We start from the raw sequence: 13,075 nt of genomic DNA on the forward strand, positions 1-13,075 counted from the left end.
ATGTATAAAGGACAACACTTTACAGAGTAACACAATAATAAATAATAACAATATACAGAATAAATGATAAATAATAAATAATAAAAAAAAGAATGGACATCTTTATATATGTCATATGAGAGGGGCAGGTAATTTAAGATTTTCTTCTTCCTGCTACTTTTTCACTCTTGGAATGTGTAGAAGTATTTTTTTTAGTAAATTTGTATTTGGATTACACTAAAACTAAACTCAGAAATCTTAAAACAACAATGACCTACAGCTGTCGCTCGCAGTGAAACTCTTGTGTGACAGGCTCCCTTCTAGCCAGGCCCAAAATATTTGAAAGACCACACAAGCAAAAAATTTAAAATAGAATATAAATAATAAAATAAAATAAAGTATTAAAATATAAAATATACACCTAAATATAAGTTATAAACTAAATGAAAGTATCTTGCTGAGTAGAATGAATGAATGTAAGTTAGTAATAAGTAACATGCAAATACTTAAATGTGAGGAAATAGAAACATATGAGTGGAATAAAAACTAATATATACAGTGTGAGAAGTGTATTGCACAGTTAAGTGAGTCTTGGACATGATTCATTAATTGTGTTTATTATAGTCAAGCGACATATTATCAAATCTTTCCATTTACAGCACGTGCACCGAAAATAAAAAAGAACCCTTTTCGGGACATCTTATTTCCATCTTGTTGTTGTTGTTGTCGGGCGTCGTCACTTCCGGGGCGTTTCCATGGTGACATCAGAAGGCCGCTGCGGATCAGACGAACACGTAGATCTTCATTCTTCACCAAAAAACAGCGCAACAGACGGAGAAACGCGGCAGAACCGACCGGATCCGAGGCTTCAGGTAACGGCCCCGCGAGAGGCCCCGTCGCACCGGGCCCGAGGAGCCGGCGTCCGTCCGCCGCACCGACACACACCCGTCGAATACCGTTGACAGACGTTAGCCAGCTAGCTTGTCTGACGCTAGCTGGTTAGCCACCGCAGCTGCTAGCGCGAGATTCCGATGCGTCAAACCCACTTTTTAAACTTGATCTCCTCTCGTGAGCTGTTTGTAAACCACGTGTTTATCACCGACTCAAACTGACGTGGATTAACTTCAGCGGCTCACGGGCCCGACGTCACCACCAACCCGCGGCGGGTTAGCAGCAGCTAGTTAGCTCGCTAATCGCCTTTTAGTGCTAGTTAACGACCCCTCCCCCCCCACGGCCGATAGTTAACCGAGATAACCTGTTGCGCAACTCGGCTAATGTTTGATAAAGTGCGCACTTTGATCCGCGACGTGAATCATTAGCGCGAGCAGAGTTCGGAGGAGACGCAGAAATGTCAGGAAGTGGAAGCGACCGAACAGGAAGTGACAAGTCAAAATAAGTAGAAGTGGTTAAACTCCTCCATTAGAGATGTGACCCCAGAACAAGTACAGAGAGAATAACAGATCAGAACAATGTGCGTTCACATCAACATGTATAATATCAATATTCTGTGCTTTTAATAAGAGTTATTACTACTTCAGAAACCACAACATTAATACGTTTATTAGTTACCTGGACGTCTTTCATTGTATTTGTCCTGTTAATGACTATAAAGTGAATCTTGAATCTATTGTCCTCACTAGTTGATCAATATTAGCAATTAGATTATTACAATGTTACAGGACATCACAATACACATGACTTATATTTATATTTTATCTGTATGTTCAGTTTCATCTAATATGTCTAAAATATGTTTAAATTATCATATGACCCAGAAAAGAAGAATATCTCTAAATGTTTGACATGTTTTTTAATCTACTAATCGTTGCTGCTGTACTAATCACATTTTAGAAACTGACGCTGTGTGTTTTTTATATATTATATCAACATTAACTGAATCATAATCTCTGCAGATCTTCCTGGTGCCATCATGAACGTGTTTGACCGCAACATCAACTTTGATTCCCTCTTCAAGTTCTCCCAGATGTACGTAAGCTCGCAGCCCACTGCTCTGTGGGGTACTTCAGGTGTGGACTTGTTTTACTCTGACTGGAGTTTCCAGTGTCTCGTGCTCAGTTCGTGTTAATCTCTTCCTGCAGATCTCACTCCACTCAGGTGCACCTGAAGAATGTGTACTCCAGCCTGGCAGTTTGTATGTTCGTGGCCGGCGCTGGCTCCTACGTCCACGTCGTCACGCGCCTCTTTCAGGTAACGAGACACAGCAGCTACCTGCACAGGTTGATCCTTATCGTCAGTGCTAGTTGTGCCACTGGGGGAAGTACATAGAAGAATACCTCACCCTGCCTGATATGACATCATCTGCTCCACTGCTTGAGGATCAGGGCAGTTTCACACTAGACCCAGTCCTTCCTCCTTCTGTTTTCATATCTGACTGAGATCCTGATGCTTTGCATTCTTTCATTAAAGAAGAACAGGATCTTTGAAACAAGTGTAAAATCGTTGTTTCGCCTCCGTGTTGCTGCTCCTCTGTTCACGGTGCGTGTGCTTGTCTTCAGGGCGGCCTGCTGTCGGTGCTCGGCTCCCTGGGGATGATGTTCTGGTTGGCCATGACGCCACACAACTCTGAGACGGAGAAGAAGAGACTGGCCATCCTCGCCGGATTCGCCTTCCTCACAGGTAAACCTGTCGCTGTGGGTGGAGCTGTAGCAACTATCACTTGATTGATTGACAGGATGTAGGATTCTGATAATTGATCAATCATTTAAATAATTTTTTTAAGGTAAAAACCCTATAATAATAACTGTGCTTAACCCCAAGATTCTTTATTGTCATTATTACAGCAGTGTTTGTGTTCCTTTGTCTCCAGGTGTTGGTCTCGGCCCCACAATGGACTTTGTCATCGCCATCAATCCGAGGTTTGTGAAGTTACTCAGTGCACGTGTGATGTTTTCAGGTTGTGTACACGTCTCAATGAAATTTGTGTATTTACTGAGAACTTACAGTTTTTCTGGTTTTGTTTCTCCTCAGCATCATCGTGACGGCTTTCCTCGGGACCTCTGTGATCTTCGTCTGCTTCACCCTCAGCGCCCTGTACGCCAAGCGCAGGAGCTACCTGTTCCTCGGAGGTAAGTCAGGCCCGGGCCCTCGTGTTGGATTTCTTCTCTTCTTTATGTTTTTGTATGAACCTGTGTTTTCCTCTCAGGAACCCTGATGTCTGGTCTCTCCCTCCTGTTCCTGATGTCCATGATGAACATGTTCTTCGGATCTGTGATGCTGTTCAAGGTTGTTCAATCTCACCCACGCTGAAGCTTTGATGGGTCGTGTGTCACAGTGGACGTGTCACTCATGTGTGTTTTGCTTTGGGACAGGCTCACATGTACCTGGGGCTGATCATCATGTGCGGCTTCGTCCTGTTCGACACTCAGCTCATCATCGAGAAGGCAGAGAACGGAGACAAGGACTACGTCTGGTGAGGATTTATACTTTATCATCAACACGTCTGGTTCAGATTCCAATTGTCGGGGAAAACAGATTTAAGAGTGATTCTGAATATATCATTTTTTTCAAGGCACTGTGTGGATCTGTTCCTGGATTTCATCACCATCTTCAGGAAACTGATGGTCATCCTCGCTTTGAACGAGAAGGTATATAAAATACATAAATCTGCTCTTACCCCATTTCTGTCTTTTGACCACTGCAATACCGTGGTCATGTGATTCCTACCGTGGGATCTGAATATCATTAATTTGTTTACGGGGTGTGTGGGGGGGTGGTATGTGGCTCTATCACCGCGGTGAGAAAAGATCCAAACCGTCACAGCCGTAGTTTTATATAAACAATACTCACGGAGCAGCAGAGGTGGATATTTACAGGTTTAATAGAACCAATGTCGACTTGATGAATCCGAGTAATGTGAGAACCAAACCTTTCACCTGCTGTGACGCTGTCTAATGTTTTCATTCTGATTTTTTTATTTCCAGGACAAGAAGAAGGAGAAGAAGTAAACGACGCGTGAGAAAATCTTCAAAAGGCACACATTGCGGCGCACTTGGTGCTTTTCACTTTCTTTCTTCATTTCTTGAATTAACTCCTCTGTGGTCTTATATTATTGAAATTTGTTCGATTTATTTTTAAAACTTACGAGGGTTGAATGTAAGTTCATGGCGCACTAACGCTAATCCCATCTCGGCTGTAAACGGAGCGTAGACTGAAGCTGCAGTGATCTTGCTTGGCCTGTAGAGGGAGTTGTTGCTCTATGAAGGCAGCGCTCACTGAGGATTTTTATATTACTGTTATTTAGTGCCATAAGTTAACGATAGGCTCCTGTTAGTGGCTCGTGAGCTTCTGAAAGTGATTGTTCTTTTAATTTCACCTCATGTATTTTGTTTTCTCGTTGATTTGCTTATTTATAGTTTTCCTCAGTACTTTTCTTTAGTGGCGTGTCACGAGATAAAGTGTCCCATGATTCTGACAACAGATCCACAGAGTTCCTGCTCTATTGTTTTTTTTTCTTTTCACCCCCCCTCATTAATGAAGTTTTGTGAGAAACATTTTTGAGAAAGAGCGAAGCCTGAAAACGTCGACACGAACACGACAGACTCTCAGACTCGTGATTTACACTCTCGCCTGCTGCCTGGTCTCGATCCCCCGGCTGCTGGAGGAGGAAGAGTCGATGCCATCTGTTCAAAATTTAAATTTTATGCTGAGACAGGCGATTTGTTCTGAACCGCTCCCCTTGTAAAGTTCTCCAAATATCTGTTGTCCAGAAGTTAGTTTGCCAAATGACACTAATCTTACAATTTGGCATTGGTAAGGTTTTTTTGGGGGGGAAGTGTATACTGTGAAGAATTTATTTTATTGATGTAAAATTGAAACTAATACTTTGATACATTTGCTCTATTAAATGTGTTGAACGTACGTAAAGGAAGTGAAGGCGTCTCTGCTTATTTATGACCCGGTGAAGGAAGATGTCAAATCATTTACTCAAGTAGAAGTAATATCTTTAAAAATACTTTAAAGTACTGCAAGAAAACTCATCTATAATTTAAAATATTCAGATTAACGGCTTTTCTTTATCATGTCATTGTGAGTTTAATATTTTTAAGTTTCTAACAGAACAAAGAGAAAAACATAGACTGAAGTAATTGGAAGAAATGATAATGGAAATAATCATGAGTTGCAGCCTTAATTAACTTAGTAATTTTAATTCATTAGGAGCTAAAAGTACTCAAAGCTTTAAAAGTGAAAGAGTCTCAAACTTATATTGTTATATTATTGTGACTGTTCTCATCACTATCAAATGTTAATGCAAAATATTAAACTGTCAAATGGAGTGGAGTAAAAGTATCAAGTACCACAAAATAAAAATCCTTCAGTACAATACAAGTATCTAGAGAGAGTAGAGGGTCGTCCCCTAACCGACAAGTCGGTGGTTCGATCCCCGCGGGTGAAAACACGACCTCATCAGAGGTAAAAAAAACGACAAAGACGTAAATCAAAACATTTTAATTAGAAAGTTGAAAAACGGCAGTAGGTACAGACGACCTCTAGTGGCTACGGAACGAACAGCAACAGAGATGTTGAGATACAGGATATGAACGTAAATCTACGAAGCGAGGAGACGGCAAGTTTCACAGAGAGAGAGAGAGATTACAAAATAAAAGACGACTGCAGATGATGAACATTTAAAATAAATAAATAATAGAAATACATATTCATCGAATAGTGTAGCCATTTCTCTTTTCTATGTAATTATTGCTGGTATATATTACCTTTTAAATGTAGCATGATTTCAAACAGACATATTCTGACGACCGTCCTCGGCCACAAAAAACAATATCAACATGATCAATAAAATCGTTTGTACATTTAAAATCGTGATGCATGAGTTGAGCGATTTAAGAATCACAGACATGAACATTCATTTTTTTTTTTTTTCAGAGCTCCGTGTTTTTAGTATTTTTTCTCAGTTGATGCGATGAAACAACGTCGAGAACAGAGCGGACGTGTTGACACAGTTCGTCGGCTGTTGAGCCGATCGGTGCTTCACCGCTTCCTCGAACCAAAGTCTGAAAGGTTTCCAAACGGTTACCGGGAGCGACGGCGTGTTGTGCTAATCATGAGCGTGGCCATGCGTCTTGTAGTCCTGTACATGAGTTAAAGAGAAGCGTCCACAATCAGGTCTGACTGTGAAAAGGTGAACAATCGATTATACTTGGGCGACTTTTGGCTTCACGTTTTTGGAAATCCTGAGGAGAAGTCTATCGATCCATCTTTCCAGTTGCAGCGTCGGATGAGACGTCACCTGATTATTCTTTGCGGACATCAACAGGGCGCGGTTCTTTTCCTCGAAGGCGGCGGCGGGTCAGCAGCATCACAGCACAGCCAGTGACCAGGAGACGTGTTCAGAGCGGCGCTGGGTCTTGTCGTCTTCAGAGGATCTGTCTCCCCGGTCGTCTCCGGGGTTCATCCTTGGCTGCCGCAGGACGACAGACTGTCGTACAGAGAATCGCTCAGAGACTCGGGCGTCTCCAGGACCTGAGGGCGGCTCGGGGAGAGGGCTTCCTCCGGCCTCTCCCTGAGCAGCTCCAGCCCGCCGTCCCGGCTCATCTCGGGGACGCTGGGGGTGCGAGTCTTTCCCCTGCGGCTCATCCCCGACTGGGCAGGGACGGGGAGGCTGCAGGGGTCCACCGCCCGGCTGGGGGACGGACCGCCGGCCTTCACGCTCTGGAGAGGAAGCCACAGTTTAGGTCACACGTCTCATCTTATGCAACATCTTCCAAGTGCTAAAAAAAACAAGTGGGTTACAGAACTCGCCCGAGTGTGAATCTTTAATATTCAGCTGATTAATAATTTGTAAAGGGAGAATATGGTTCTGTGTTTTTACATTATGTAAGAAGCCAGAGATTTAAAAATGTATCTCGACTTCACTGCAAAGTGGCTTTCCTCTGCAGAAGATGAAGGTTCATCTCATCTTATTTTACTTTCTGTGACTCACTTCATCTCTTCTCAAGGTTTTTATTAAGCATCGACAAATAATCCATAAAACCATAATGAATTTAGATAGAAATCACAAAATCAGTCCCATATTTTAAGTTAACTTTCCTGGTATTAAGCTGCAAATCATGAGGATATTTCTGAGAAACAAATTAAATATGAGTAATTGACAGTAAATAGCTAATATGAAAACATTGGCTGGTTTTCCAACCTTTTAATCTTGAGAATTTAGGCTCCACAACTCATCTAACCAGACGTACCGCTCTGAACTGTGATGCGAACGTCACTGCCTCCTCCTCCTCCTCCTCCACTGCCAGGTACACGTCCGCAGGTCCTGCCGGAGTCTTGAGGTTCGGGAAAGTCCAGGTTTTGGAGCGAGGAGAAAACATGTTCGCTGCGTGAGTTTCTTTGTCTGTAGATGAAAGATAAATACAACTGAGTATTTCTCATGTTGGTCATTTACATTTACTTGTTATTTCTTTATGGACGAACGTGTCGGTCGGTTCGGTGTGTGTGTGTGTGTGGGACAGTTTGTCGGCACCTTCACGGAGGACGCCGGCCGAGCTTCTTCCCTCCAGCACGGAGCCGTACTGGATGGTGGGAATCAGCTGTTTGTGCGGCGTGTAGCACTCGTCCTGCGACGGCAGCTCCCGGTCCAGGGTGCGAGCCCGTCGCCCGGCCCTCCCCGGGGAGCCCGAGGAGTGGTGCTCCGCCCCGGCCCTCGTCTTGGACAGGCTGCGTCCTGCTGCACCGCTGCTGCAGTCGGGCAGAGGGAACGTGCCGATGCCGCTGTCCAGCGTGTACGTGGAAGCACCAGAACCTGCAGAGGACAGAGGAGAGAGATTAATGTGGAATCACATAAAGGAATTAATCAATGAAACACTCACATCTTTAAAAAGGCACAAAGCAACTGTGTGAATTAATCAATCCCCCAGAGTTTATTTTATCTTTGTCTGCAGCATCAGAATCGATTCTCCTCGGGGGCCTGCCCTCGTTTGTTTACCCTCTGATATGCTAATTAAAGCCAATTAATTTCCCCTCAGAATGGAAATGATGTGTTTCAGTAAAAAAACTTCTGTCCCATCACATTTGCAGTTTGGAAGAAGTACTCTGCTCCTGTATTTGAGTAAAAGTACTAAAACTGCAGTGTAAAAAATCCTTGTGAATCTTTAAAACTGTGGGAAACTTAGTGTGAGTGACTCTTACCTGCGAAGTGTTGAGAGTGATCTGCAAGGTTGTCATCTGATGTGATTTTGCCGATTCTTTCTGATCCCTGCATGAAGACGGAGCAGTGAGTGAACTGAATCTAACGATTTAACGACTGAGAGCTCGGTGCATCAAATGAAGGAGGTTTTAGTTTGTGAGTCTACAGAGAAACAACGAGACGTACCTTCTCCATGTCGTCTCGACTGATGACGTCGCTCTGCTGAGCGAACACCGGCTTCGAGGTCTTGCAGTCGAACGAGAGCCGGCGCTGTGGCACGCTGATCACCTCCTTCCCGTCCACTCTGTCGGCATCGAACACAAACGTTCAGTTCGAATCTCACAATCCACAAAACCCACAGAGCAACTCGGATCATAACTGTTAGTTATCAGAGGTTAACTCCCTGAGAACTTGTCTTGTGTCTTTCAAGCTGGTCGTACAGATGTAAAGCTGCGTCTTCTAACATGTCATCAACAGCAACATCAGGATTGTTGTATTATATTTGTGTCTTTTTGCTGCCGAGCAGAGTTGTTGCTGTTTTATTGTGTTTTCACTGAGGTTTGATATTTAGCAGGATGATGCAAGAACGACTCAGTTTCCCTGAAACTTGGGGGAAGGATGTGGGCAGAGAAAGAATCAGGGGGCGGATCCAGGATCTTAATCATTTGTCAACAGAGCTCAAACCTCCATTGGGCCGAACAGTCTCTGAATGAAACCACATTTAAATTCACCAGATTTCTATTTGCACCAAATTTCACATAAATATCAGTCCGCTAAACTTTTTTAATCAAGATCCATGAATTATTCTCTGAGAAATCAAAGGAAATCCCAGATTGTTAAAGAAAGGGAAACAAACAATTCCCTGAATCCACCCCCTGATCCGGATCTACCTTGAAGTGGGTCATGTCCCACCCCCGCAGAATTTCATGGAAATCGGCTGAGTAGCTTTTGCATAATCCTGCTCATTAACAAAGAAACACACAGAGGAATATAACCTCCACTTCCAGAGTATAGAAGTAGTATTTTCTCTGGGATGATCTTTATTTTACTCGGTGTGGTTTTGTGCCGTCTTGATTATTCTTACTTTGTTTCTGTCGTCACGGTGTCTTGTCTTTTTTAAACCTCATCGTCCACTGTCTGTCCTCTGATGTAGTTGAAAGGAACATTTGAGACTGAATAAAGATCAACTCCCTAAACATACATTTTTTTTCATTCACAGAATTCAAATCATTATCCAGATCTGCACAAACGTCACCTGTTCACTTTACAGATGATTTTATTTCATGCACATCTCTGCATGAATTATGAAAAACGCCCGAACTCACAACGTTAAATAAAGAGAAACTTAATTCCTGGATCCGCTCTTTACTCCGACTCATCCCACATCCTTTTATATGATGTAATCATCTGTCCAGTAAAGTAAATACTGATGCTTCTTCCTGACAAATAAATAAATTGTTTGTGTTAGATTTGTCCTCTAAGAACTAGTTTGAGATTATGGAAGATAAAAGTGACACTGGAGCAAAGTTAAAGAGGCACAAACGGGGTCAGAATGTACGTTTTAATTTTGTAGACGACACAACTTTGTGTGAACAGCTGTTGCTGTGATACCAGGATCCCAGAATGCTTTGCACAGACACAATCAGGAAACTCAGAACAAAATAAACTAATGATACAGAGACTGAAATGTTCTTTTAGTGTTTCAGTTATAAACAACAACTCAAATAGACTCAATAAGATTTAAAACACAACAGAATAAACTAAAAACCCACAAATAGACGAGAATACGACCATGACTATAAAACACAAAGTGCAATCACGTTTATTTTCCAAAATGTCAAACTTCTCCTTTAAATCTGCTCGTTGTTGTTTCGTTAATTTTAGAATCCACTGGTCCTCGTCGTGCTCTCACCTGTTCAGCAGCTGCTGCATGAAGTTGTCGGAGCGCGCTCCCCGGTACATGACCGCCAGCTGTCCCTGAGTCGGGTCCATCACCACCTCGCAGGAGTGACCCCGGCCCGACCTCTCCACGTACGCCCTCTCCTCCTCCAGGGCCCGACGCAGCCCCTCCGCCTTCTCCATCAGGGTCGAGATGTTCAGACCCTCCACGCCTTCTTTACACCTGCTGGCAATTTTCACCGAGTCCCTGCTCACCGAGGGGATGGTTATCTTCCACTCCCTCTTCTCGTCCTTCGCTTTGGTGCCGTCGGCCTTGCGGCTCAGCGCGGGCAGTTTGCTCTTCTTCAGGCCGAACCAGCTGGCGATGCCGTTGGAGGCTTTCTGCTTGACCTCGACGGTCTGCCCTCCTCTGTCCTGCTCCTGAAGCTTCAGCAGGTTCTCCTCGATGCCCTTCATCACCTTCTGCTCAATGGCGGACTGCGGGCAGGGCACCGGCGGCACCGGCTTCTCCCCCTCAGAGGTGGGAGGTCTCGGAGGAGGCGGCGGGAGGCTGTCCCCAAACATCGGATTCTTTTTCCCTTTCCCGCTGATCTTGGTCCTCTCTTCTGATTTGGATGAGTAACGTGGGGCCTCTGGGGGCTTCGCCCCTCTGTGGACGGACGGGGCTGGACAAGGTTTGGACGGCGACTTCGGGGGGATTTTGTTGGGGCTGCTGTTACTGTGAGGACCAGGTTTGACGTTATACGCCAGATTCAAGGAGCCAGGACACTTGATGTTGTTGCGTAGAACCTGCGGAGCATCAGCGTTGGGGGAGGGGAGACCGATTCTGCTCTTGGGGCCTTCGGCCTTCATCACACACAGTTCTTGTTTGACCACAGCTGGAGCAGAAGACTGAGATTTCATTGCCTGATCATAGAGCTGAGACGACCCCGGATACTTCAAACCAACGCCTACAGCTTTAGGTTTAATATCCGGAGACTCGGTGTACTTCGAGTGTCTCTGCTCCTCTTTGAGTTGCTCCAACGGCCTCTCCACCGTCTTACTCCGCTCTTCGCCGAAGGAAGCGTCGCTCGCTGGGTCGACCGGATGGAGGCCGACCTGTAAATCCTCAGAGCTCCTCAGCTTCCCCAGGGCAGCCAGCCGGTCTTTGAAAGCATGGTGACTGGAGTCAGCCTGGGATCTCACCGCCCCGGGCGCAGGCCTCTTGGGGATGGAAGAGGAGTCGCTCCTCCTGGCTGGAGGTGGAGGCGGCGGCGGCTTAGCGACCTCTGAGCTCGGCACAGGGACCTCCCTTATGTCAGGCTGCAGTTTCTCTCTGGCTCGTGAGTAGTTGGCTCTGCCCTGAGGTTTGCCGAGGGCGGAGGTGTTGGGCAGGCTGTGATGGTTCACCCACACCGGGCTGTCTGAATCCTCTTCATCGTCCGACGTGGACTCCGACGTGGAGGAGGAAGACTGCTTTCGCTGAGGGGGGGGATTCATTGCGCTCTCTGGCAGCGATTTCACGAGCTTCCTCTCGCTGCCGTTCGCCTTCGCTTGAGATGGAAGAGTGGTTCTTTTCTCCAGGCCCTGGGTTGGTTCCTCCTCCCTGGAGTTGGTGGACATGTCACAGACATTTTCATAATGAGGGACCCTCTGGGAGACTTTGGGTGAGGAAGAGGAGGTGGAGGAAGGCACGCTCATCTTCGAGTTAGCGCTGGCTTTAGGTGCAGAGAAGCTGCTGTAGCTTATCTCCTTAGCGGGCGAGGAGCAGACGTCTTCAGGCTGCGGAGGGGAGGTTGGTGCTGAGTGTGTGGCGGGGTAGGACTCAGACCGGGACGGAGGCGGCGGGGGCTGCCGGCACCTCTCTGTGGTGGTGGCTCGGCGAGTGGGAACAGGGGAGTGGTACACCTCGTAGTTGTTGGTGCGACAGGGGATCCTGGAGTTGCGGGTGAGCTGGGGGCTCAGACGGACGGCGGCGGGTGAAGGCTGAGACTTCTCCCCAATCGAGGGAATCTTTAAAAACTTGAGCAGTTTGGACGGGGAGTTGATGGCGGCGGCTTTGACCTCACTGAGGCAGGAGGGGCTGGGGCTGACGGAGGCCCCGGCTCTCACAGAGGAGGCCTCCGGATCCATGCCGTCTGTCTCTGCGACGGCCGAGGGCTCACTCGTGTTGTTGTTGATGAAGGACAGCGCCAAACCATTGGGAACGCCATCGCTGATTTCCATGTCACAGTGGGAGATTTCCTTCACAGAAGTTGGCAGGTGGGTCGTGGGGCAGAAACCGGTGAGCTCCTCAGGGGCGGGGAGACAACTCTCTGCTGAATGATCCTCCTGCTCCGCTCCCAGCACCTCCACACTCGGATCGGCTGCCTCTGGGGCCGACGAGTGGGCGGCGGCGCCCGCTGGCTGCTGGTGGGCTTCATTCTTGGTACATTGTTTGGACGGGGGAACAGACTTACTGTAACATTCGCTCGCAGCAGCTGCAGGAACAACATGGCTCTGGGGGGCGGAGCTGGCTTTTGGAGGAGTACAGACGTGGTTGCATGGCTTCGGAGGAGTGTCCGTGCTCCTCTTGCAGTGTAAACAGCAGGTGTTCCCTCCCTCACACTTCACCGCCCCGTCACCGTTAACATGCGGGTGTGCGTCGGCGTCGGAGCAGGAGCAGCGGCAGTGTGTGTGGAGGGATTTGCACTGTAAGGGAAGAGGGTCTGCGGTGGCCAGAACCGCCTCCGTGGACATGAGCACCTGGCTGTAGTCGCAGAAAGACAAGCTGGCAGTGGACGGGTGGAACTTCAGAGGGTCGGTCTCCTCCATCTTGCGCAGGACCTCCAGGATGTGTGCTTTCTTCTTGAAGAAGGGAGACAGGGCCTCCATGGAGGCGGCGGGGCCACGAGGGCCCGGGGAGGCATGTTGTGTGCGGTAGCCGTTTCCCTGCGGAGAGAAAAACGATCTTTATCAACACACAACTCACAGACCTTTGAGTGCATGCGTACAGGAAGTGAGTGCGGGGGGGAGATTAGCAGCAGAGGTCTTGTTTTAAGGAACAGTTAAAATGTC

At 46.6% G+C, this 13,075-nt stretch overlaps 2 protein-coding genes across 8 annotated transcripts in view; one reads left to right on the top strand and one right to left on the bottom strand.

Moving 5' to 3' along the window:
- Positions 1 to 694: 694 nt before the first annotated feature.
- tegt (testis enhanced gene transcript (BAX inhibitor 1)) lies at positions 695 to 4,857 on the top strand. Its single transcript, XM_035158833.2, has 10 exons — positions 695 to 851; positions 1,893 to 1,965; positions 2,079 to 2,187; positions 2,496 to 2,616; positions 2,807 to 2,855; positions 2,968 to 3,065; positions 3,143 to 3,222; positions 3,309 to 3,409; positions 3,509 to 3,584; positions 3,921 to 4,857. The coding sequence occupies exons 2-10, from the start codon at positions 1,910 to 1,912 to the stop codon at positions 3,942 to 3,944; spliced, it is 714 nt and encodes a 237-aa protein (XP_035014724.1). The 5' UTR covers positions 695 to 851; positions 1,893 to 1,909; the 3' UTR covers positions 3,945 to 4,857.
- A 573-nt stretch (positions 4,858 to 5,430) lies between these two features.
- nckap5l (NCK-associated protein 5-like) overlaps positions 5,431 to 13,075 on the bottom strand; it is a 32,102-nt gene continuing 24,457 nt past the window's right edge. For all 7 annotated transcript variants that reach the window (XM_035158826.2, XM_035158829.2, XM_035158832.2 and 4 more), the window contains 6 exons: positions 10,053 to 12,949; positions 8,327 to 8,444; positions 8,143 to 8,209; positions 7,478 to 7,756; positions 7,197 to 7,348; positions 5,431 to 6,666 (listed from right to left, as the gene is read on the bottom strand). In XM_035158826.2, coding sequence (XP_035014717.1) covers positions 6,406 to 6,666; positions 7,197 to 7,348; positions 7,478 to 7,756; positions 8,143 to 8,209; positions 8,327 to 8,444; positions 10,053 to 12,949 — 3,774 coding nt within the window. In that variant the 3' untranslated portion in view covers positions 5,431 to 6,405. The remainder of the gene's footprint in view (positions 6,667 to 7,196; positions 7,349 to 7,477; positions 7,757 to 8,142; positions 8,210 to 8,326; positions 8,445 to 10,052; positions 12,950 to 13,075) is intronic.

Source organism: Hippoglossus stenolepis, chromosome 6 (genome assembly GCF_022539355.2).
Source record: "Hippoglossus stenolepis isolate QCI-W04-F060 chromosome 6, HSTE1.2, whole genome shotgun sequence".
Lineage (NCBI taxonomy): Eukaryota > Metazoa > Chordata > Actinopteri > Pleuronectiformes > Pleuronectidae > Hippoglossus > Hippoglossus stenolepis.

Coding starts and splice junctions, on each gene's coding strand:
- tegt (XM_035158833.2), top strand. CDS start 1,910: ATGAACGTGTTTGACCGCAACATCAACTTTGATTCCCTCTTCAAGTTC. Junction 2,617..2,806: donor CGGATTCGCCTTCCTCACAG/GTAAACCTGTCG, acceptor CTTTGTCTCCAG/GTGTTGGTCTCGGCCCCACA. Junction 3,585..3,920: donor TCCTCGCTTTGAACGAGAAG/GTATATAAAATA, acceptor TTTTATTTCCAG/GACAAGAAGAAGGAGAAGAA.